Source organism: Carettochelys insculpta, chromosome 8 (genome assembly GCF_033958435.1).
Source record: "Carettochelys insculpta isolate YL-2023 chromosome 8, ASM3395843v1, whole genome shotgun sequence".
In the NCBI taxonomy this organism is placed as follows: domain Eukaryota; kingdom Metazoa; phylum Chordata; order Testudines; family Carettochelyidae; genus Carettochelys; species Carettochelys insculpta.
In genome coordinates this window covers 44,411,892-44,438,347 of record NC_134144.1, presented here as the reverse complement: position 1 = coordinate 44,438,347, position 26,456 = coordinate 44,411,892, and the positions used below count along the sequence as shown (strand labels likewise).

Sequence of the window (26,456 nt, the reverse complement as noted above, 5' to 3'; positions counted from 1 at the left end):
TAACTTTGAAATTAGCTAACATATTTTCTCCTGCTTTTTGACTGTTCCTGGGAAAGACTTTCATTTTTGATCTGCTATTGTTGTGCACCCTTTTAAACACTTTAGTTCAAGATAAAATTACTATCCCACTTAGACCTGTGTTAATGCTATATACTAACTGAGTAAAAGCACTCCATCTCACATACACCTCTGATGTAAGAGGAGGAATTGGGGAGCAAGTACTGTGATAAGAAATTGAGGCTAAACGACAACTCCTTTGCCGTAGTCTCCAGAGTTTGGGTTTGGTCCTGGACACTCACAAGCAACTACAGTGCTCTTCAAGAGAAAGTAATTTGGTAGATTGTGCCATTAAGGCCAATCCCTGAGTGTTCTGAGGACCTACTAAGCAAGATCCTTCTGGTGTTGTTTTGCTGGATTGATTGCCCAGGGGGAGTGAAGTCCCATAAAATTGAGTGGTGTCCTACTTTCTCATAGGTGAGGAAACTACAGCCAGTCTTGTTCTCTGGATAACACTGGGGGTTGTGAGAGATGGGTTGCTTCTCATCCCACTGAGATAATTTAGGGGAGTTGGTAGGGTCCCATTTCTCAGTACCCCTGTGTCTAACCCTTTTAAACAGATCTGACATGGCTTTTGGTTACACTGTTCTGTGGTCCGTTCTGAATCTGCCTTCTCAGCTGCCCCCTCCATAACTGAAGCACTGCTCAAAAATCTCTTAACGTGGAGCCCCAACAGGGACAATACTCAGAGGAGAGATTATTTACCTTGTACAGTAACTGGAGTTTGTGTGTCCCCCTTTGTGTGTTCTACTACCTACCCTCCTTCCCCTCTGCCTCAGAATCTTTTTATCATATTTTTGTGGTGCAAAAGAATCTGGACTAGTGGATCCTTTTCCTCTGCCCATATGCCCTCATATCAGAGCAGGAGACTATCTAGGGCGCAGGTATGGACCTGCAAGTACTGCTGATGTAAAGTTTCTGTCAAGAGCACGCAGGTGTGCACACTTTGTGACATTAACCTTAGAGACACACATTTCTTGTGAAAAGTAAGTAACCTCTCCTTCACCAATTATAGCTTTCAAATGGGCTTTAAGTGTAGACCAGTAGAGCATATTTTTATAGTTTCCTAGAAGTCACAAAGATATGTATTATAGCAACAAAGTCTGAAAGCAAAAGGAAAGATGAAAAATGCGTAACTAGTTACATGGTCAACAAGATGATGTGTGCCAGTGGCACCATCTAGGACCTTACAAATAATTAGGATCTCAGACCACTCCCAAAGTGAAAACCTCTTGAGCAAAAGGTGGGCACAACTTTGGCATCTTCTCCAAAAAACTCCACCCTTCTCATTTTTATCCAAGGCCTAAATCTGAGTTCATATTGGTAAAGGATAAACATAGTATCATATGAGCCCAATGATGCCCATTTTATTTGCATGCTAATGGCTCACAACCATAATTATTTCACTATCCTATCACAGGAACATCACATACCCTTTGATTGAATCAGGTAGCAAAATAACTGTGCAGAGCCTCTTTCTCTACACCACCCCTCTCCCCAAGATTCTTAGCTCAGAGGAACAACTATTTAAAAACTTCTTGCCGGTTCTCAGGCAGAAAAAAAACTACTTAAATAATACTACCAGAAATTTGTCACCTAGCTATTAGTGCAGGTCTTAAGCCAGAATGAATTGCATGAATGAAAAGCTAAGGATTCTAGATGACAGTGTTGCCCTTTGTTTAACCTTCTCAATACTCTTGTCTTCAAAGGGTAATTAAAGACAAACTAATGTTGGAGAGAATTTCCAGTATCAAGAAATGTTTTCAGGAGTACAGGCCTAGCATTCACTCATTTGAGAAAAGTCGACACCCCCATCTTCCACAGAGAGGTATTAACCTTAACTGTCAAAAAACCCACTACACCCCTACTTGCTTTTATGAGCAATGAGTAGAATGAGTCCAACTCTCAGTTTACAGATTAAAGCTCCCTGAGTACTTTCAGAATCTCAGTCAGCAAAACTGGCTGAATCCCAAATAGAAGAATACATTTAACTTGCTCTTTACAGAAGCACAATTTGTCCCATGACAGCAGCTAAGCCAGCCCAAATCAAGTCAAACCTATTTTTGAAGTAAATGGAAAATTACTATGCAGAAAAGTTGATTGTTTCCAAGTAGATTGAACTGGCAGGGTTCAATGGACTATCAACCACTCAAAATTACTTTATATGGTTGTACCACAGAACTTCAAAAATTGTTCGCTATTTTAATGCGATATGGCACAGAGACTTCACGCAGAATCAGGATCCCATTGGAGTAGATATTCAGGAATCACACAGACTGCCATAGTTTAAAAAAACTTACAAGGTGTATCTAGGAAATAACTTTAAAATGTGACAAGTTGTTTACTTCAATATGAATGAGTGAAATATTCATCTATTATGGACTGCTGTCACATTATATTCTGAATTATTTTGCTTGACAGACCAAAAATAGTAGGAATCAATGTTCATGTATAGTCATTTTCTTCTACTTTGGATCACTGATATAAGTTTTATAAACTATCTCATCTGGTTTATCATCAGGTATCAGTGAATGCTTTATTTTCAAAATAACTTAGTAAACCATGGGTTATTAAACTACCATACTTCTCTTAAATATATATGAGAATTCAATTAAATTTCTGCATTCTTTGTTGTGCCTTTACCTTTGAAAGGAGCTGGGCCTGATTGTGTTCCCAAAGATTTTGTAAAAACTCTCAAGTAGGAATCAGCACCATTTCTTATGATTTTAGATCAGTCTTAGTTATTCTATTTGAAAAGTTAAGACTAGGTGGAAATCTATGAACAGTAACAATTTTTTCTGTTAAGAAAAATTTTTCTGTTAAATTATCTGTTTCTGTGGTAATACATTTTAAAATCAAGTGTTATTTGTTTCAGTGTAATTTTTTAGCTAATGTTTAAATCACGGTAATAAACACATTCTGAGATGATGTAACTGCATGAATGAGAAACAGGAGAGTACTGGACCCAGAAGAAATTTCATTGATTTGTTAGCAAACAATTGAGTAACCTTTACTTTCAAGACTGGAGATTGCAAGTGAGAAAACAAACTGTCTGAAATCCTTCTTCTTTTAAAACAATGTTTGTTGAAGCTGCTGCTCTTTGAAAAGGGGTGTTAGGACAAAGTATTTACTTTTCATTTCTTAAATAATTATAATAAGATCAAGAGACCTTTTTTAACACTTGTATGGACTGTTATATGTCTACAGAACTGTAATTAGCATTTATTTATGTAACTACTGTAAACAATGAACACACTATAAAATGTTAGGAATCTGAGGTAGAAATTATTAAATTACAGAAATTTTGCAGGGAACAGTTTATGGTGAATATATCTATTTTAGACTCTTCCTGTACTAGAGAAATATGGTGATCTATGGACATGGATCTGTCTTATGCATGCAGAAAGCCCAAAGAAACCTTATAATTTGTCTCCCAACTTCTCACCAGAGAGCAGGCTCAGGGCTTGCCCATCTCCATGTGGCTCCTGGGAACAGTGGCAGGCACTCCCCCTTACCCCGCACCCCTGAGCTCTTAAGAGGTAGCCAGTGGGCCTTGCACACTGTCTTCATCCCAGGTATCAGCTCTGCAGCTTCCCTTGGCTGGGAATGAATTAGATGATGTGTGTGTGAACATGAAGATGCTAATACTAGGAATAAACCATAGTCAAGCCAAAAGTAATTTCCTCAAGTCATCCCGAAGCTTTCTAACATACTACATAACCACATATAAGCTAGTTTCTAAAGTTGTGTTAGTACTGTTTCTTTTTATCTCTGAGCCTGTAAACCAGATGCCTTAGTTACTGTGAGTCAAATGGTACAGGATGCGGAGGGGGAGAAGCTGTAAGTAATACATTTTAAATACCTCTCAGATGTTATAAAATAACTTTCCTTATATACTAGCATCATGACTTTAAAATCAGTATGTCTAGACACTTCAGTGCCTCAGATACATTTTCTTTGTCCCTTCTGACAGCTGCTCTTTGGTGTAGATACTGCCAACACAGGGAAGAATTCTTCTGTTGACCTAGCACTGGCTTACACCTGGGGTTAGGTCAGTATAGCTACATCTCATACACAAGTGGATTTTTCACACCCCTGAGAGAAACCACTATATGCCAAAGTAAATTTCAAGCTTAACTCATCCCTTTTCTCCTGGTATAAAGTTTTCCTCTTTCACTTTTTAAAGGTACAAGATTGTGAAGGGGCTGCACCTGTATTAATCTATGAGTACTATATGTTTAATATACTTTTCTAAGGCCTTGTCTTCACTGATAAAACTTGTGTTTGTTTGGTTTTGTTTATTTATTTATAAATCTCTGGGTAATTTAACATGCATGATAGAGGCAGAGGTAAAAAGTGGAAGGTGAACATACATATTTCCGCTCCAGAATTGACCTGTCAAAGATTACCTTAAAATCACATTAAAACTGTGTCGGGAGAAGCAATTGATGGCTGAGCCTGGTATTTTCTTTTGTATGGTTTTGGTTATTTACAAAGAACATACAATGTCTGCTATGCTGAATGCAGGAAGAGCTAAAAACAAGAGTAGTTTCTTAGCTTACAAACCAAACTTCTCTCAGCCACAACCTTTCTGTAGGTTTCTCTTAGGACCACATTGAGCCCACAAGTTGCTGTTTGGCTTTCTTGCTGTGACCTCACCTCTCAACGGTCAGTGCTGCTTCCATTCTGGTGTCCCTGTGCTGGAGGGCAATCACAATCTCAGCAAACAGATCTAGGAGTGTGGTCTTTCACATCTAGAAGTTTTACAGCCACTGTTCATTGTTCCAAATGTGCATTGAGTGACCCCACCAGTCATGGACCCAGAAGAGGCTCTCTGGCATCTGAAACAGCTCCATGAATGCCACCAATCAAAAGTGTTGCTTTTGATCACACGTGGCTCATCTACATGGGGTCCTTTTCGAAAGGACCCTGCACACTTAAAAAAAAATCCTTATTTGGCTATAGGAATAAATAAGGGAATTTTGAAGTGCGCGGGGTCCTTTTGAAAAGGACCCTGTGTAGATGGGCCGCGCGCGATCAAAAGCGGCACTTTCGAAGTGCCGGGGCCATTATTGTGCTAATGAGGTGCTGCATATTCATGGAAGCACCTGATTACCATGTCCTGAAGTGTCTCATTAGCATCCCCCTTTTGAAAGGGGGAGCTAGTGTAGACATAGCCTGTGTCTCATAGCACCCTATCCTCAAAGAAATCATTTTCCCCCATTGTACAGCTTTACCTGCAGGTTTCTAAACGTAAGAGGATTGTGTATCGGAGATCTGCAGGCTCCATGCTTCTGTTAAATGGTGGGCATCAAAATGTGCCAGGCAGATTGTGGGATTTTTTTTAAAAGGCACAAAAATTATGGAATTGTGGATGGAGAAAGTTGCACACTGGGAACTGAACCCCTACTTTCAAGAGATCATGGGCAATTCATTTCTATCTTATAACACATTTCAAAAATTTCCTAAAAGGCAATGCAGTGAACAGTGCCATATGGCACACTGAGATACAGACCTGTGGTGCACTGCACTTCTGCTTTGACACAAGTACTCTTGGTGACTCACTGCAGTCCTGATGCAGGCTGCCAAGAATGGACTTATATAGGGAATATGCTAACTTCGACAGCTTAGATAGAAGCCTTTTTACAAATACCTACTCTGCTCAGTGCTGGTTTCTAGGCGTCCCTGTTAGGTCTTGTTTTAAGTTGATCATGTCATTCATAATAGTAGTTGTAATGCTTTGCTGAGAGGATGCTGTTTAACAATTTTCTAGGATTCTGCTCTATATGTAGTGAAATATACCTGAAGAATAAATTACAAATATATCCAGTTTAGGGTGAATACTAACTGTGCAGTCAGATGAATTTTCAAGCTGTCTCCTGGTGTGGGAAGGATGATAGAAATGCATTGGACCATCATCATCAACCACCACCACTACCATGGGCTCACCACCTGTTGGTGTCTGATACCTCCTTCATTATTTCCTTACAGCTTTCCCTATCCAGTGCAGAGTGGCTTAGTTTTTGTAGACTAACTCCGCACCAATCTACCTGTTCTCTGAGGGGTCTGCCTCTTTTATTCAAACCATCCATTATGCCAAATACAAGAGTCTTGATTTTTTTTTGTTTGTCGTCCGTTCTGCAGATATGCCTGAACAGTGGTAACTTGTATAACCTTCTGCAGTAGGTTCACTTTCAGCTGTATCTTCCTATATAATTCCTTGCTGGTGACCTTCTGCATCCATCCTATTTTCAGGATCTTTCTATAACAACTCCTCTTGAACACAAATATCCTTCTCTTTGCATCTTTCCTTATCACCTATGTCTCTCACCCATACAACATGCTGCTGAATACAGAAGCTTTCAAGACACTCAGCTTCATTCCTACGCTGATCGCTTTGCTTTTCCAGATCTTATCCATTGTCTTCAAACTCACTCTTGCTTTTTGCTATTCTAGTAGCTATTTCTTCTTATAGACTAGATCATACATTATGTTGCTCCACAGATACGCAAAGTTCTGTACATTCTGTAGTTCAATCCCATCTACACTGATCTTCCTTCCCATTTTCTTATTTCCAAATACCATGGTTTTGTTTCATTGACATTCATAATCGGCCTGTACCACCTCCTTCCTATTTTAGCACCTGCACCATTCTCATTAGGTTCTCTGCATCCTCCTCAATGATAACTGTATCATCTTCGAACCTCACTTTGCTGATTCTCATCCTGTTCACAGATATCCCTTCTACCTCTTCCTTGATCTTGTCCATCACTCTCTTGGTGCATGATGAAGATACTGGGCAATATTGCATCTCCTTTTCTCATACCTTTACTTGTTCTAAACCAATTTCCCAACTCTCTGCACATTCTCATCACTGCCTCCGCATTGTTTTTATTCTTCAATGACCGTGTAACTCTACTATCCACTCTGTATGACTCCAACACCACCTGAGACACTTTCTGATCTATATTGTCAAATGCCTTCTGAAAATTGATGAAGCAATCGTAGGTGCTCTTTCATTGAGCTTTCTTTGCTTTCAATCTGAGTGCCAATATCTGCTGTATGATACTTCTATCTTTCCTGATCTTCGCTTGCTCGTCCACTAGATGTTCTTTTGTCTGCAGTCTCAGTCTCTTCATCAGTATCAGCAGCAGCACGTTGCCTGGATGTCTTGTTAGGGCAATCGTTCGGTAGTTTTTGCACTCCAGTGCTCTTCTTTTCTTGTGTATTGTCCTAGCACAGACCTTGTCCATTCTTTAGGTGCCTTTCCTTTTTTCCAAGCTATATCACACAGTCAGTGTATTTCCTGAATCATGCTTTCTCTGCCGTATTTGATCATATCTTCCATGATCTTATCATTTCCAGGACTCTTGTTAGTCTTATTCATTTCACTGCTCTTTCTACTTCCTCCTTCGAAATATCGGTCTCACTCTTGATGCTCAGTGGACATATCTCTTTCAGTTCTTTGCTCTGTCCCTCTGAGACACTTGGGTCCAACTGTGCCTTGTACAGATTGGTGCAATATGTCATCCATCACTGCACAACCTTCTCCTTGTTCATGAGGACGTCGTTGGTCTCGTCTTTGATCATCATGTGTTTCAGCTGCCACTTCCTATTAATATTCCTAATAATTTTATACACTTCCCTGGTCTTACATTCACCATAATACCTCTCTATATCTTCACACTGCTCCTCTAACCATCCTTTCTGGTCCCTTTCCTTACCTCATTGCATTTCACTCTATATTGCCATTCCACTGTCTCGGAAGCATCCCTTTTGATCTTCACCACACTCTTCTTTTGGACCAACTTCCGTGTCTCCTGTGTAATCCACTTCTTATGGATCATCTCTTCTTCCAGAACAATCTGCTCAATTGCCTCTTCTATCACTATAGTTATCCTTTCAACTCTCTTACCTAAGTCTGTCTCTCTGCCTGCATTCCAAATAATCTCTGCTGCTCTGTATGCATTCCCTCTTTCTTTGTTGCCTAGCCTTGCCATGTCTCTTCTTTTCTTAAACTGTGTCTTATACTTTCTCTTGAGTTTCATCTTGATGTTTGCGATTACTAGACTGTGGTCCGAGTCTATATCCACTCCTTGGAAAGTTCAGCACTCCTGTACTCATGTTACCTATCATTTGCTTGTCAAAATCATATTTATGATGACCTTGGACTTCCTGTCACTTGATCAGCATGTCCACTTCCTACAGTCCTTTTGCTGGAATTTCATGTTGCAGATCACCATCTCGTGCTCCATAGCAAACTCTAGTAGTTTCTCACCTCATTTGTTTCTTTCTCCATATCCAATCCTTCCCATGACTCTCTCCCACCTTCGTTATGTTCCAACCTTCACGTTCCAATCTTCGATGATCAACGCATCTCTCTTCAGTATCTCCTCCAGCATCTTTATCAAGTCTTTATGGAATAGCTCAATCTCTTCCTCTGTAATGTCTGACATGGGTGCATACATCTGAATGACTGAGATGTTGAACAGTTGTGCTTCGAATCTCACTACCATCATTCTTGCACTCACCAGTTTGTAGCCTGACAATGCTCCTCTAGGTCTTTTGCTAAGAAAGAATTCGACTGCTGCCTCATGCTTTGTTTTCTTCCCTGACCAAATGACTTCCCAACTGCACATCTCTCCTGATGCCATCCAACTCGTCTCCATCAGTCCAAGCATATAGCTGCATATATATATTAAGGTATATGTCCATCTCCTTTTGAAGCAGCTCTAACTTTCCAGTCACCCACGGTGTTCGGACATTTCACCTTCCAATTGATAGTATATGTATTAGTTGTAATTTTCATTCAGTAGCCAACTTACCAACCCAACCCTGATCGCTCAATTGGTGCCGCAGACCTTGTTTATCCAGGCAGCATCCAAAGCAGCCTCTTTTGTCAGTTAGTCGTACTGGCATCAGATTTCGTTTGTATTGTTGTTTCACGATCAGCACATCGTCACTCATATGATCAACCTCCTCTATTCAGCCTTGGGACTGGCTTGGAACCTCTAGAGCCTTCGTGGCAGAGTTGCAATAGACTAGATACTGCTTACATTATCTTCTAAACTATATCAGTCCATCTGATCTCAAATATATCTGTACATATGTCTTTCCTTAGGTTCAGTTTCAGATTAGGTTTAGCTTTTTTATAAATGTATGTCTGTAATTAGGATGACATGTTATCAAGGCCCTCCACAGGGCTGAAAACTCTAAAATAATTTCTTTTGACATGTAACAGGAAAACCCTGATAACTGTCAAGTTTGGGAAGAAAATTTAGGTTGAAATTGTTTGTGTCTACCTTTTGGTTCTCTATTCTAGAATGTCTATCACCCTAATTTACATTAGTTAAGAGGAGGAGGAATAAAATCGAATGGTGTGAAAACAGCTGTTAATTTTATTTCTGCTCTCTTCTCCTGTCATGCTGCAATGCTCTGCAGCCTTGTGAAAGACACTTAACTTAAAAGCTTCAAATTTTTTCTCTCATTTTGTAGCTGGCCAATAGCATTCAGCTGGACATATGGATCTCAGCTTTCCCAAAAATCAGGTGTCACCCCAAATCATTCTGAAAATTTTAACTTTAACTGCCCTGGATGAGTCCATTGCCACCTTAACTCCTTGAAAACTGGTGGGTACCTCTTGCCTATTTCAGGAGGTTGCTTGTGGATTATAACAACTGTAAACTTTAACAGTGAAAAGAATTAGAATAATGCAAAATAGTATTGGTAACAAGAACAAATTTTATCCTGCTTCTGTCTTAACACTTTTGTCTTGAAATGACTGACAATAATTGCTGTAGCTATTAAAAGGATTTGTGCTATATTAGAGTCTAACAACGTGTACTTTATTTTGTTTGTTATATTCCTATTTTGAAAGGATATAGACCTTGTATTCTCTGCCTTCTCATCTGTCTTGTTGTCCCTTAGAGGGGATGTCTTTTCAATTTCTTCTTTCTTAATAGCATTTTTCATGACCCATCCAGTGTCCCTCCTTTAGCGAAGATGGAAGGGATATGGTTTATTACTTTTTAAATGAGGTAGTGAATATACAGATTTTATTAATTTCATTAGCTGGTTCTAGAAATTGTTCTTTCTAATGCTTTTTCTTAGGATTATATTTCATAAAGTACTGATAAAGTGTAACCACTAAAGCAGCACCAACAAAGTGCTTAGTACAGCAGAATATTATTTCAGCTACATATAACCAAGCCAACAGGGGGAAGGAATAAATGACTGGTTTCTCTCAGAATCTCTTTAATACCAAGAAACCGTTAAATTGTATAGAGTATGTGTTGACTTTTTTTTTCCTATGGTTAAACATGGTACTAGATGTGCGACTTTTGGAGCACTCTTCCTAATGATAAAGTTGATGTCTACAAGTCTCTTGTCTACAGTCTAACCAAAAAAAAAAAAAGTCTTCTGTTTGATATAAGTATAGCCTGGACACTTCTGTTTCAGTAGCAAAAACGAAAGCAACATTTTGTCCGATCAGTAAGTCATCTCTGATGAAGTCAACCGAAACACTGCATCTTAAATAACGTTGGGTGCAAACTGTAGTTTAAAACAAATGTACATGACCTAAGCTTAAATGCAATTGTAAAACTTATTATTTAACTTGCTATTAGCCTAATTATTTTCACACTGAGTGTGATTTGGCAAATCTGATTCCACGTGTTTCTTTATGAACAGGAATAATTGGATTTACTCTGTGTGCATAGGAGTGTTTAATTTTAATCCAAAGTAGGGAAGGTTGTTTGGAGCTGTCACTGAAAGCACCTAACTTCCATACATATATACCTATCTTACAAAATGCAAGTATTTTCCAGGAGTCAAATATGGCATATCAATGCAGTTGGAGAAGTGATATTCTTCAGAGTCCACACACTTGAGACACAAAACAAGATGCCACTCACAGGCTACGTCTACACGTGAACGCTACATCAAAATAGGCTATTTTGATGAATAACGTCTACACATCCTCCAGGGCTGGCAACGTCGACGTTCAACATCGACGTTGCGCAGCACCGCATCGAAATAGGAGCTGCGAGGGAACGTCTACACGCCACAGTAGCACATATCGAAATAAGGGTGCCAGGCACAGCTGCAGACAAGGTCACAGGGCGGACTCAACAGCAAGCCGCTCCCTTAAAGGGCCCCTCCCAGACACAGTTGCACTAAACAACACAAGATCCACAGAGTCGACAACTGGTTGCAGACCCTGTGCATGCAGCATAGATCCCCAGTTGCAGCAGCAGCAGCCAGAAGCCCTGGGCTAAGGGCTGCTGCACACGGTGACCATAGAGCCCCGCAGGGGCTGGAGGGAGAGCGTCTCTCAACCCCTCAGCTGATGGCCGCCATGGAGGACCCCGCAATTTTGATGTTGCGGGACGCGCAACGACTACACGGTCCCTACTTCGATGTTGAACGTCAAAGTAGGGCGCTATTCCTATCCCTTCATGGGGTTAGCGGCTTCGACGTCTCGCCGCCTAACGTCGATGTTAACATCGAAATAGCGCCCAACACGTGTAGCCGTGACGGGCGCTATTTCGAAGTTAGTGCCGCTACTTCGAAGTAGCGTACGCATGTAGACACGGCTACAGTGTATTAGGGCGATGATCAAAATACTGTCATGTATGCTTCTCTGGGCTCCAAGGGCTCAGCTTTGCCATATTGGATTTGTCTACACCCTTGGAGTTTCCTGGGCTATTTGAACTTGATCAGTGGGATTGACAGCCACTGTGGGTTCTGGGACAATATAAAGGGCTCTGCAACCTGGAAGAGATGGGTAGGGCCTTGGGTGGAAGGGGCAGGACTTCAGGGAGTCAGCCCTTAGCAACTGCCTGGATCTCAGCACACCCCCTGTCCTGCTCCAGCCCTCAGGGCTGCGCAGAGCAGGGCTCCCAACATCATAGAAGATGACATCTCAAGGATCGTGAATATAAACAACATGCCACTTTACATAGAACCCTAGTGTTTTCTGTAAGGTGGGCCACTGTTGGTTTTTCTCTTCCACTGCTATTTTATTACATTTTCTCTGCCTTCTCCCTGCGCCCACAGTCATTATAGTATTATGGTTTGGTGCTTGTAATTTTATTGTGAGTTGGTGGTAAGTTGTTTTTTGTTTTTTGTTTTTTGCTTTTTGTTTGTTTGGGTTTTTTTTGTTTGTGAATTGTATGGTTGGTTGGTTAGATGTGTAAGGCTTTAGCTGTTGTGAAGGTACAAGTGTCAGGACTGTGGTATTTGTCTTTGAGGAACATGTAGAAATATTTGGCAACTAAGTTGGGATTCGAGGTATCCCTGTGTTGTTACCAGGTAAACATAAGAGGATCTTCCTGGAATCTAGAATGTGATGGGGGCTTTTCCCTGTCCTGTAAGGTAACAGGAATAGGGCTTTGTCCCGCTCAGTAAATCTTTCTTTTGTACCCACAACAAATCAATAGAGGGAGTTCACTAAGCTCTTCTTTTTCCTGGATGTGAAACGTACGATGTATTGCATTCCCATCTGCTCCTATGTTCTCCTACTCATGCCTACCCCCAGTCCCAGGAACTCACCAGTTTACCCAACATTAGATCTATTATGATAACGTAGAATAATGTTCTGTCTGTTCCATCAGGGAGTTTTAACTGGAACACTGCTGATTCTGCAATTACAGGCATGCTTCCTGATGAATCCGCCAGACCGAGGACTGTCGAGGAAAATATATTTCACAGTTCAGGAATAACTTTGTCTCCGCAGCCTGTAAAACATCTTTTAAGGGAAAAATTGCAGACCACCTGTTTGTCACATGTGGCATGTCAAGGTTGCATTGCAGAACTAATCCACTATATATATATAAATATATAAATAAAATATTGGCTGTGTATAGGTAAATTAATTTCCCCTTATCTTTAAAGGGATTCAGAGTTACCAGTTATCTTCTGCCATTAAATGATATAATGCAATTCTCTTCTTAGGAGTTCTCTGGAACTTGTCCTCTTGTGATGCAGTAAAGATGACAATCATTCGAGATGCTCTTGCAACACTAACTAACACTGTGATAGTTCCACATTCTGGATGGAATAATTCTTCCTTTGATGATGATCATAAAATTAAATTCCAGACTTCCCTAGTTCTGCGGAATACTACAGGATGCCTGAGGTAAATCACGATGTTCAAGATAACATAGTAATCAAGTTACGCAACAGTGTATTCAAATTCCTTTTAAATTGCAACTTATTAAACAATATCGTTGTTACATCCTTTTTAATCATTTAGTTCTTCCTCACTTGCCAATCATCAGGAAAAGATCGTTCATATGAACTTAAGACCTCAAAAGTGTGGTTTAATGAATGTATATTTTCTGTTACTACCACTTTTACTTTTTTCATGCTCTAATCTTTTCTGTATTAGCTAGTCGCAAATGGCCTGACACTGAAGGTACTGTCCATGAAACTTATTCTTTCAAACCTATAACTGACTTGAGTAAAGCCATCTCTACAAAAATCACGATACTGTTCACCTCACTAATAAAATTATATAAAATTTAAAAGGAGTTAATTGCAATGAAAAATAAATTACTAATGACAGGTAACTTCTTTTTTCCTTCTTTGATGGCTACATATACCCTGGATTCTCTTATTTCCACCCGTCTGAAGTGGGTTTGCAATTATTTAGAAGCATTTATTTTTAATGAAAAGTGGAAGTATGAAAACTAGGAGTGCTTCATCTCAGAAGGGTAGCCGTGTTAGTCTGTATCCACAAAAACGAGTCCTGCAGCACCTTATAGACTAACATATTTATTGGCGCATATGAAGTGGTTCTTTGCCCACGAAAGCTTTATGCTCCAATAAATCTGTTAGTCTATAAGGTGTCACAGGACTCCTTATTGTTTTTAGGAGTGCTTAGTTAGATTGAGTAGTTAAACATTACTTATAGGAAACAATGTACAAAAATTAAAAGGACACTAGCAAGTTAAAAATTGTTCTATTAAATTAACTTTTTACCAGCTATTATTACAAGTAATATTTGAGGTTACTATAAATTAAAGTAATTAAACAAATGATTTTTCTATTTTTTAATCTTTTGCATTTGATGACACTTGATGTATAGTCAGTTTCACTGTTTCCCTTCTTGTTTAAATGGGTATTTCAAGGAGTAAGAAGGGAAAAAGAAATTTTTTAAAGATAGGACAATGTAAAACAACAAAAAAAGACGGGGAATCCAGGGGCCATATGCAGTACATAAGATCACTTTTATGGTTAAAAAAATACTTTATTTAATTAAATTTCAAGCTGACTGCATTCCTTGAACCTACAGAATTGGTATACGGTGCTCAGATAGAAACAGGAGGATTTCCCTGGATTTGTTGGTGTCCATTTCACATCCTGGAATACTATTAAACTATTCCTGCCAACTACTGCTTTACTCTTGAGTCATAAAGAGACTTTCTGAAAAAAAATTTCTTGTGTCTGCCTATTTGAAACACACCAGATTGAGACAAATTATGTTTGCTTGTAATTTCCCAAGGTAGATGATCAATCAGCTGTATAAAAAGACTTTCCTTCTGCAAAGGATTTGATTACAACATTATACATAAATATGCAGTACATTGATTGGTTGATATTCTTATTGCATTTTAACACTTTAGGAATCTAAGCTCAGCAGGAGAAGAGGCAAGAAAGCAGATGAGATCTTGTGAAGGGCTGGTTGATTCTTTGCTATATGTGATCCACACATGTGTGAACACATCAGATTATGATAGCAAGGTTTGTGCTTATTTTAACTCATTTCTAGGTATCAGACTGTGTGTCTGATGTGGTGTTTTTGTTTTGCATAGTGCAAGTTAGCCACAGAACTTGAGCTCTACTTCTTTTTAGAAAAACCTTTTCTCGCCTACATTTATTTATGCACAAATCAAATTCTGCTGTGGAACACAGGTTTATTTATTCTGTGTGTTTAATTCTGCTCATAATGAAGCACTTATTTTGCGGGGAGGGATAATAATTAGCACTTACCATGATTTTTATCTTCAAAATTCCTTTTTTAATAAATCATTAGTTAATCCTCATACAACCCCTGTAAAGTAAGCCCTTGTTATCACCAATTTATAGTTGGGAAAACAAGCAGAGATGATGATTTACCTAGGGCCCCAGAGAAAGTCATTGTGAGACTGATGATTGGAATTTGGGCGTTCTTGTTCCTCAGTCCTGTGCTCCAAAAGTATTTTCACCTGTATTTGATTTGTTTTATATTTGTTTCATATTTGTGAAAGTATTAATTACAGGCTATCTCCATGCTTTGTGTTCCAGACAGTAGAGAACTGTGTTTGCACACTGAGAAACTTGTCTTATCGCCTGGAACTGGAAGTGCCTCAGGCACGTTTGCTGGGTATGAATGAATTGGATGACTTGTTAGGGAAAGAGTCACCCAGTAAAGATTCAGAGCCAAGCTGCTGGGGGAAAAAAAAGAAGAAGAAAAAACGGACTCCACAAGAGGATCAGGTTTGAATTTTTCTTCTTTTATAAAGCATTAAATGTTATTTCTCCAATCATAAAAATAGTAATGGTGTCTGGGAGAAAACTGATCATATCTAATAATAGGGTGGCAGTATCCAATATTTAAGTTTATGATGAAAATGTTTGATTTTTTTGATGTTTGATTTTTTTTTTCATAAATCAATTAATGTGTGTTTCTTTCTCAGTGGGATGGAGTTGGACCTATACCAGGATTTTCAAAATCTCCTAAGGGTGTGGAAATGCTGTGGCACCCATCAGTAGTAAAACCCTATCTAACTCTTCTAGCAGAAAGCTCCAACCCAGCTACTTTAGAGGGTTCTGCAGGATCTCTCCAGAACCTCTCTGCAGGCAACTGGAAGGTATTATATTATACCCATTTTATAAGCCTATGGCAAACAAGTTTCCAACTCTTCTACTATACTCAAACTTCAACTAATTGTTCTCCTTTAACATCATCATGACAGTTGCACTGGGTAGAATATGCCATTTCTAAAGTGTACATGATATTTCTCCATTAATCAGTGTAACTAGTGCTTAGACAATGAACCCCTCTTGTGTTTCTCCATGAAGAAGCAAGTCCTGAAAGATGCTCAGTGGCTCTTCTAAGACGGGCATTTTCCTAAAGTCACTTTGAAGCCAATGGAAATAGAGAATTCTCTGCTTCCTGGTCCAAATGCATTACATTTTTCATACTTGTCTCACTCATTTCAGAAAAGCAAAAGAAATGTCAAAGCACAAACTAGAGTCAAGCACACTGCAGTCAGCTGTCCCAGCAGTGAATCTGGCAGTCATGTAATACCTGTCCCAGGCCTGTCTGAACAGGGAGCTAAGCTTACCAGACTTCAAGATATCTTTGTGATATGGACACACATCCTTAGAATTTTAATTAATCTAGAGAGATTCCATTTTGTTCAGTTTATTTAATCTAATTATTTTCATATCCTATTTGTCCTTAATATTCTCTGGTCTAGAATAACAACAACTTACAGTTCAGTATTTTGCATGTTTGTAGCCCTCTGTTTTAAACCTGTATGAAAATTGTCAAATGAGCACAACTGTTTTATGAAATAGATAAGCAAATACTATTGGTCATTTTACAGTAGTGTTATGCGAGGGAAAGAAATTATTTATCCAAAAACCATTTGTGGCCTTAAAGGCAGACATGAGACTGGCATTCAGGAGGTCAAGTTTATGGAGCATTGGCTGATATCTCCAACTGCACCTCATCCATTTTTTTCATTAATAGTATCAGTAGTTCTTGTACAAAATACCACACTATAAAGTTCTTCTGGGTTTAAGTTTAAAATAAATTTACCAATAAAATAGATGAGAGAGAAAATCACTGATACATATGAAATACTGATGTGAAAGAGACAACTTTATACATTTCTCGTAGTCTCTGCTCCCTTAGGCTACAGCCACTCAGCAAAGTGATTTCCAAATAACAACCGTGATTTCTGAAATAACTTCGTGAGTGTCTATATGACACACGCTAATTCCAAATAGCAGGTGATTTCAAATTTCATAAACCTCATTGCAGGAGAAATAATGCCTATTTTAAAATAGCTATTTTGAAATAGACACTGCTAAGACACAGAATAGTGGTATTTTGAAATAAGCCATAATGGTGTCCAATAGCACTATTTCAAAATATGCACTGTGTCCCTGGACATGCTATTTCGAAATGCATTCTTGTGTGTAGCTGTCTTGTTTCAAAATAATCTATTTCGGAATAACTATTCCAGAATGGATTATTTCAAAATAACTGCTGTGTAGACGTAGCCTTACAGTCCTCTCCATTCAGCTCCTATTTGCTTTCACAGTGAAAGGCACTGAAGAGCTAGCATCAGAAAATGAATGGCTTATTCAGAGTGACATTAAAATCAGTTACTACTATTAAGAAAAAAATGAAAATTTGTAGTTTTTTCATTGAATATGTATGCAAAAAAGCCCACTTTCAAACTCAATTTGAGCACTGAATTGTGGTGGAAAATGACTGCCAAAAATGGAAGACCTAAGCCAACTAAAAAATCTACAAAATGATAGAAGCAAGTACCACTTCTGCTCAAGGATCAGAACCATGGGTATTGCATTAAATGATAGTCGTTCTTACCTGAGTGGTTATCAACAAGAGCAGGGCATTATTTTTTATTATTTGTTGCTCTGTTCCAACTGCACTCCTGCTTGTGGGCTGCCTCATATGATGCATTGCAAAGGCAACACACAATATCTTTTCATCACTTTTATGTATTTGTCATAGAGGTAAAAATATTCATTGCTTTCTTTGATGTACAAAAATAGCTGACAGATATCATTTGGGATTTTCAAGCTTTTACAACTAACTTTTTTAATTTGTCTTTTTTTCCTGAAATACTGCTCCTTCTCTGATGTAATTTACTTTTTCAGTATGTTCCTTCTGTTAGTTCGTATTTTTAAACATTGTTCTACAAGGAGAACATTCTCAGTAATAATTGGATCTGTTTGAATAGGTGTAAATAGTAACTGAGTTTTGTGTAATAGTTTGCAGCATATATTCGAGCTGCTGTCAGAAAAGAAAAAGGGCTTCCAATCCTTGTGGAACTTCTCAGAATGGACAATGATAGAGTTGTTTCTTCTGTGGCAACTGCCTTAAGGAATATGGCTTTAGATGTTCGCAATAAGGAGCTTATTGGTAAGTGTATTTAACAGTGCTTAAAGTATGAAGGGATAGCAGCACAAAGCAATCATTCCTTCAGTGCTTGTAGGAAGAAAATTTATTTTAAGATGAGGATGCACTATGGTCGCATCTACACTAGAAGGTTCTTTTGGAAAATCAGGCCCTTTCTTGAAAAAACACACGGAGCGTCCACACACAAAATGAGCTCTTTTGATCTGAAATTGAAAGAATGTGGCTCTTCTGGAAGCCCTCTTCCACTCCCGGATCAGGAAGAGTGCCTCCTTTCGAAAGCTTCTTTCGGGGAAGAAAAGCATGTGTAGACACTTCATGGGCCCTTTTTTGAAAAAGCAGTCCTCGTGGCACCAGATTTTTTTCTATCCCTTGCCCATTCTTTCAAAATATCAAGGGCTGTGTGGGCACTCTATTGAAAGAGCAGATTGATCTTTCAAGCCAATTTTTTTGTGTGTGGACACACTCTTTTGAAAGAAGATCTCCTAGAAGAGATCGTCCAGAAGATCATCTTTCAAAAGATCACTGTAGTGTAGATGCGGCCTATGTGAGCTAGCGTGTATTTCCTTTTATTATATCATGTAGTAAGAGTGGCATACACTTTAATTTTGGCAGAAATAGCTTTTTAGAGCCTTTTGGTTGTGGTGGAAGTGAGAAGGAGGGGGCTTTAGGTAATATTTCCCGTGTTCCCTTTATATTAAAAAGAAGTTGCTTGAATTCAACCTAAATCAGCCCAGGAAGTTTTCACTTTAGAATGTGGTGAGAAAATACCACTCCCTTTTCTTGAAGTTACCTTGTAACCTTCTGAAAGGGGTAGCAGGTCCTGTATCATAAAGGGACTTAACAGATCAGTCTCAACACACAAATAAAAGCTATATTCTGACAACATTCATTCTGTTTGGTTTAGTTTCTCCTGACATCATAATTTTTTTTTACCAGAAATCAGCTCCAGATCTTATTTTACATGTATATGTAATTGACAGGACTGCTCTTCTAGAGATAATTATTTCTCTCTTCTATACTAATGATTAACTGATTGCACCTCCACCTGCTGTCTTTCTTACACTATCTTATATACTTTTCTGTTGAAATATAAGCAATTATGTAATATATAAGCCTTAAACAAAAAATCTTACAATTCTAGTCACAGGAACGTTGCAGTGCCTCTCCCTTGATGGTTCTAGTCTAAATTAACTCTATGAATATTTGTCATGGTGCAGGGAAAAAAAAAAACTTAATTTTGAGGTGGAAGATGTGTCTTTCTTATTTTTATACTAGTTTGGTAATTAGATCAGTGTTACTTGTACAAATAGTTCATGCTCAGAAATGTAACTCCAACTACAAGTATAGTTTTATAATTTATGTATAAAGCTTCTCCATGCTGCATAGTCTGGGTGGTCACAAAAGTAAACTTGAAAACTATAGGTTTGTACTCGCTGCTTTGTGGTTTAGGTAACAATACAGTAAATTCTTTCATATCTGGCAGCCCTGAGACCAGGAGGTTGCTGGATATTCAAAATATTCTGGATCAGAGTTTCCCAAATGGTGTTCTGTGGAACTCTGGGGTTCTGCAAAGTGAAAATAAGTACTCCACAAGAAAATGCCATTACAGTAACTGACTCCTCTGTGTCTCCCTGCCCTAACGCCAGTGAAACAGTACAATTAAATTTAATTGGTTTAATGGACAGCAGGGCAGTGGGAGTGATCTGGTCATTAAACCAACTGACTTTAGTTCCATTATTTCAGAGGCGACAGGGCAGGTTGTCTCAGAGAACTCCTCACTCACCCTCTGGTGGGCGTGGTTCGGCTCACCCCTGCCAGCGGAACACCACCACACAAGACTTCCTTCCTCTGGGTGCATGTGGCTGCCCAGTGTAGGCTCCTCAGCCAGCGCCATGTATGGGTTTATCCCACAGGCCAATTTAGGGCTGAGGCAGGTTAATTCTGTGGATGAGGGGTAGGTTTGGGGCTAAGAGGGGTTAAGCCTGGGCATGCGGGGCGGAGACTTGTTTGCAGGTTGGGAGATAAGGCTTGGGGATAAGGTGGGGACAGATTTGGGGGCTGAAGGTGGTAAAGCCTGGAGATGGGAGGCAGGTTTGGGGGTTGAGGTGGGTAGAGCCTGGGAATGGGGTTCCACAAAATTCTTTTGAGTTTTTAAATGGGTTCTGTGCGGCCAAATAAAATTGGGAAACATTGTTCTGGCCAAGACACAAACAAAAATGTATGCAGACTACTTTATTTACCAACAACAGTAGTATCGTAAACTGTAAACTTACACTGTGTTTGCTGTATTTATTTGTGTTTTCTTTCACTATACTGTACTTATGGAAAATGTAACTAAGGTTAAAGTGATGACTGTTTGAAAGTTCAAAATGATAGAATGCTGGATATGAAAGCCTTTACTGTAATTGAGAAAGATGTTAGTGAAGCAGCTTTGGCAATATTAACAAGCTTCAGATTCTAATCTTTTACGGGTAGTGAATAAGGTGAACAGTGTCTGGTATTACCTGCAAAACTGCTGAAAGGCTGTTGGAATCCTCTCTGAAACAAATCCTCGGTATGAGTATCACTTCCCAAGCCATGAGAAATTATATAATTTTTTCTGTAGCAATTCTACTTCGCATCAGTCATTCCTATTTATAAACTATCCATTATTAATGTTTGATTGTGCCTCGTATTCCACTTTATTTAGCCAAATGTGTTATTGCATCTCATACTATCTGGATGAGTTAGCAGCTGTCTTGCAGTGTCCATAAACATAGTTTAACAATTTTACAAGTTATTTATGCTATTTTTTGGTGAAGTGGTAGTTTGTGTCTACCTAAAGGCATAATTGTAGTATCTGACAGCAGCTAAGGAATGACTTGAATTAAGGGGAAGAGTAAGTGATAATAAATGCCAGCGTTTTCTCAACCTTTTATTCCTTAATTCAACTTTTCTAACCTATCACAACCAAAAGCAATGAAATGTGATCGTGCAATAGCCATCAATAAATTCAAGTCCTGCCTAAAGAAGACAGAAATATGCAAAAGTGCATTATCTTACACATTTCTATAAAATATAAATTGTTTGAAAAATGCTTAAGTAACATTGTAACATCAGTTCTCTCATTATAAACCAATTCTGCTAAATATTCTTAACTAAAATCCAGTCCAGTTAATGGGACCTATAAGATAAAAATATCTGAAAATGCTATAGAACAGCTCTGCTAAACATCCTTAGCTAAAATCAATAAAGTCACAGATGATTGTATGTCTGTGTCCGTTGGCACATGGACATATTTTTAATCAGTCTTTTCCAAATTCAGAAGAAAAATGCAATGTGGTTTTCATTTAGCTAAGTACATGATGGTGTCTCCATGCCCCTGTGTGCAATCTGAATTAGTTCTGTTTTCTATCTAGTGTTGTTTTTATTCTGCTTTCCTCGTTGTTGCTTTTAAGTGTTCTTATAAGAACTATGTAAGTTTATGTTTCAAATGTAAATTGTAAAATACTTTTTCTGCCTTGATTTATGAATTTTTGTAGGTAAATATGCTATGCGAGACCTAGTGAATCGCCTTCCAGGAGGCAGTGGCCCAAGCATATTGTCTGATGAGACTGTAGCGGCAATCTGCTGTGCTTTGCATGAGGTCACCAGTAAAAACATGGAAAATGCCAAAGCTTTGGCTGACACCGGAGGAATAGAAAAACTGGTGAACATAACAAAAGGAAGGGGTGACAGGCAAGTGGACACCTACATTTGCAAGTAAAATGTTTCTTTAATCCATTCCAGATAAGAACAAGAAAACAAAACTTGTAAAGTGAATTTCCTGCAGAGAAAGGATTTGTTTCTTCAGTCTAGGTTTGCTGATAAAATGAGCAGTCTCCCACAGCTGCAGACTTTTAGGCAAGAGAAAGATCCTTCCTTACAGTACCCACCCAATGAGGCCAACAGTCACCATGGGCGGAAGGGCAAGGTGGGGAGGGGGCACTCCCAGGTGCCCCACCCCGACTCTCCTGCAAAGGACAGGGATTAGGACAATTGGCCCTGGCGACCCCCCACCCCCATGCTCCTTCAGAGCTGCTTGCAGAGCAGTGACGCAGCACTAGCAAAGAAGCCTGGGGCAACTGCCCACTTTGCTACCCCCCCCCCACCCTGGGCAGTGGGCCTGTACCCACGAAACAGTTACATTGTGCAGTATTCTCTACCTAAACTCCTAGGGGCTGTACACTAATATACTGCAATCCAGTGAGTGGGACTCATAAAATAAAAATAACAGCTGCTGTGTTTATGAAACAGACACAAAGAAGTTACTAGAACATTATTAAGATTGAACAGTCGGGCACTTTGAAGTTAGGAAATGCCAGAATTAAGATCGCCTGTGGAAAACTAATGTGGCCCCTTGTGCATATCATTATGATAAAGTTTTTAATTATATCAGATCACGTGTTATTTTTTCCACAGTATCCCTGCCTCAGTCCATGCACAGCATGGAAGTAGCTCACTTATTGAGTAGCTCTTTGATACTTTGTTTTCTTCTCTTTGCTCCGTACTTGTTCCTAAGTCTGACTGTTCAGTAACCAAATCCTGCTTTGAATATAGAAGTCTTGAAATCTTCATGAATTTTTTCTGTTGTTCTCATCACTGAAGTATCTGAGAGCTTCCCAATCATTAATTAATTTGGGTCTGTGTTAACTAATCCTGAGCTAAGGGGTTATTATCCTCATTTTCACTGCTAAGGAACTAAGTCACAGAGAGATTAAGGTCAACAGTGTCCACTGATTTTGAGTGCCCAATATGAGATGCTTAGAAATTATTGATTCAGAGTACTTATGGCACTTCATATGCTCAAAGCCTGCCCCCCATTGCCTTCAGTTGCTATTGTGAATGCTCACTAAATCAGACCCCTGAGGGTATCCAGTTGGGGATCCAGAAATGAGGATTGCATAACGTGAGTGCTGGGTATCATCGTCAGGGGAAGGCATTGTCATCCCAAACTGCCTTTCCTGGCCCCAGCCATGTTGCACTGGAGTCCCCAAGGCCATTGCTTCCAGCTTGCTGATCTAGTGCCAGAGGCTGAATCAGGCAGGCTGGGAGCCGCACTGCCTGTCCTCTTGGCTCTGCGCCCACTGTGGTCACCCAGCACTGGGGCTGATGGCTCAGCTGCAGAGGGTAGGAGAGTGGCTTCATGGTGAGAGTTCAGCTGGCAGGCACAGCCCAGAGTGGCTAGGACTGTACCACCCACTAGCTCTCCAGCACTCATTGAGGCAGGCTGCAGAAGCACTGTCCCAGGCTGGGGGAACCACCGGTGGACAGGGCTAGGCTCTGGAAGGCACAAAATGGCAGGACTCCCACAGAAAGTGGGGTGGGGGGGGCTTGCACTCTCCAGGGTGCACAAGTAACGACCACCTGTAAAACGTTTGAATTAAATGACCTACCCAGTGTCACATGGAAACTGTAGCAGAGGCAGTGATAAAATCCAATTCTGCAGGGCAGTCTCTCTCGGCAGTCACTTGATGATGAGTAGGACATGTCACTCTCCTATTTGTGAGTCAGTTGATGGGTGATCAGCTCAATTGTAGAGCCACAGATCTTAACACAGAATGGGTAGACAAAGGCAAAGGGACAGGGCAGCAAACCACTAGTGGGGTAAAGACAAGAATGGGACAGCTTGGATACGAATTTCTATCCGCAAATGCAGATATCCACAGATAGAAGTTGGTACTTGCAGATCTGCAGGGTTCTGCTCCTGAGCATCGCTGCAGGCAAAGGAGAACAATGTGGTGCCACTGTTTCCAAGAGCTAATGCCCTTTGCCGGTAGCTCCTCCTGGCCATGGGCCTGTACTGCCCCCAGTGAAGCTGGGTGACCCCCAAAACTATATGCTCTTTTTCCTCCTGAGATAAGCCTGTCATGCATCCCGGGCAGATGATTTTTGTCTGTTCCACTGTCTCATAAAGAGTGGGTGAATCTCTCCAGAAAACTCTGGAGAAAACCAAGTGTGTAAACCACATGCTCCTGCACTTCCTCTACTCATCTTCCTCCTCAAAAGTTTCCCTCCCTGTGAATGAGGGAACCATATGGCTGACTCCATCCTTGGTTGCACTGACTTGCAAGCAAGGGCACAATAAGTACTACAATCTGGCATACGAAACAGAGTTCCTCTTCTGTGCTCCACTCCTTTGTAGTGGATGCTTTCAATTCTCATGGCCATCAACACCACATGAGGATCACTTCCTACAACAAAGACTTGAAGCATCTGGACCTCTTTGTGAGGAGGGCGTGCTCCTCAGCAGTGCTTCAGTTTCAAAATACCAACTACCAAGCCTCACAATGAACTACAACCAGATGAATTATTCAAAACTGAACAATTTATTGGGAACCTGCACATGTCACATCACAACCATTATTCATGAGTGGCAGCTGATAGCAAAGGTGATGCTACAGTCGGGCCTTGATGAGGCTGAAAGTGCAGTAAGATCCATCTTCATGATGATGGTGATGCAGCGTATCTCTTGGCTCCATCCATACAGTTTCCTATAGAAAGGTGCTGGCAAACATCCAAGATCTTCCCTTTGAGGGCACTAAGCTCTTTGGGAAGAAAACTGTCACTTCCCTTCAGACCCTGAATGTTCATGGACCTTGCTCTGGGCAGCTACATGTGGGACAAAGGAGAAAATTTAGATTGCAGTCACACCATAAACTATGCCCCTTCCAATACCCAACTCAACAGTATTATAAGCCACAAAGGAAGAAAACTCAGTTCTTGAGATGTAAACCATCTAACCAGTAATCTTCATCCCAGCCATCCATATTTTAACACCAGTTTTGATGTGTTGTTCAAGATGCTAGCAGACCACTCTCCCCACAACTGATAGAACCAATCATTGCTACCCATCCATTTGGCCATTATCTGGCAGCGTTCCACAGCACATAGATACTGTTTTTGATAAGTACAATCCATTTTACCTCCCTGCCACACACCATGACAGCACCCTTCACACATTCCTCTTCAGGGGCACCTCTCATAAGAATTCACTGCAACAAGAGCTGAACCTTCTCATCCAGTTAGGGACCATAGAATTGATACCTCAAAATCGACAAGGCAAAGAGTTCTTCGTATTTCCCAATACCCCAGAGAAAGGAGGGGGCAGAGGCCCGGATTAGACCTCTGAGTTCTCAACAGGTTTCTCAAAGGCTTAGCAACTGAACATGATCACTTTAGCACATGATAGTGCCAGCATTGGAATAGGGAAACTGGTTTTCAGTTCTCGATCTTCAGCTTGCATATTTTCACATCAGTCCAACCAACTCACAATTTCTTAAGATTCAAACAGCAACAAGAACACTATCTGTACAGGTTTCCCCCTTTGAGTTATCAGCCCCAAGAGTATTTTCCAAGGTTCTCTAAGTGGTGGCTGCCAATTTACTAATTTGCTCTCAACTGGGTGATTGACTCCTCAGATCTCCATTTCTCCAAGGGGCTTACCTCTTTATTTTGGCATTCTTGTCAATGACTGCAGTAGAGCAGGAACTGAGGGTGGTTAGCCCATGTACACTGACTAGCCTCCTGGCACAGCATGAGGAGAGGCAGCACCTGTACGGGCCTAACAGACTCTGCTACTGAAGTTCTCTAATCATCAATGCAGTGACACAAGCACACCCACACAGGAGCATCCAGAAGGGGACACATCTTGAAGAACCATTGTTACTATGGAAGTTAAGTAACAATTTCAACCTGACAGCAGCTAACTCAGGTCGAAACTTCAAAAAAGCACTAAATGTACCTTGACCTGGAATAAGTGATTTGGCCCAGTGGTGCTGGGAATAACTGAATGTGTGGTGATTTTTGGTTTCAGTAACCTTTTATCATTAAGTCCGTTTTCTCCAGCTAAGAGGACTGACTGTGTCTCCATTGTAAGCTAGTATAGTGACCAGGAGAACACTTTTTTGTTACTGGTTTGATTAAGTCTGGTTATAAAATATGCCACCAGTTTGTGTGTGTCTGCCCTTTTCTGACAGTCAGGCTTGAGTTCGGCATTCTCAGGTGTGACCCATTCCAGACACCATTAATCCATTCTCAAGTTTCACAGCCACAACAAATGTATCAGTTTCTGAATGTTCACACTCTCGACTATCCACTTTGCATTGTCTCAGAGTGACAGGTTTGCTACTCTGGACCTTCAGGACACATACTTTCATGTAAACTTTGCCACATCACAGAAAAGTCCTTCGATTCATCGTAGCAGAGCATCATTTTA

The 26,456-nt window shown here is 40.0% G+C and overlaps 1 protein-coding gene across 8 annotated transcripts in view; it reads left to right on the top strand.

Annotated features, from left to right (window-relative positions):
* Positions 1-26,456, top strand: part of PKP4 (plakophilin 4) — a 236,635-nt gene that overhangs the window by 193,389 nt on the left and 16,790 nt on the right. For all 8 annotated transcript variants that reach the window (XM_075002029.1, XM_075002033.1, XM_075002034.1 and 5 more), the window contains 6 exons: positions 13,012-13,195; positions 14,685-14,802; positions 15,346-15,537; positions 15,738-15,911; positions 18,073-18,223; positions 21,742-21,937. In XM_075002029.1, the coding sequence (XP_074858130.1) occupies positions 13,012-13,195; positions 14,685-14,802; positions 15,346-15,537; positions 15,738-15,911; positions 18,073-18,223; positions 21,742-21,937 (1,015 nt within the window). The remainder of the gene's footprint in view (positions 1-13,011; positions 13,196-14,684; positions 14,803-15,345; positions 15,538-15,737; positions 15,912-18,072; positions 18,224-21,741; positions 21,938-26,456) is intronic.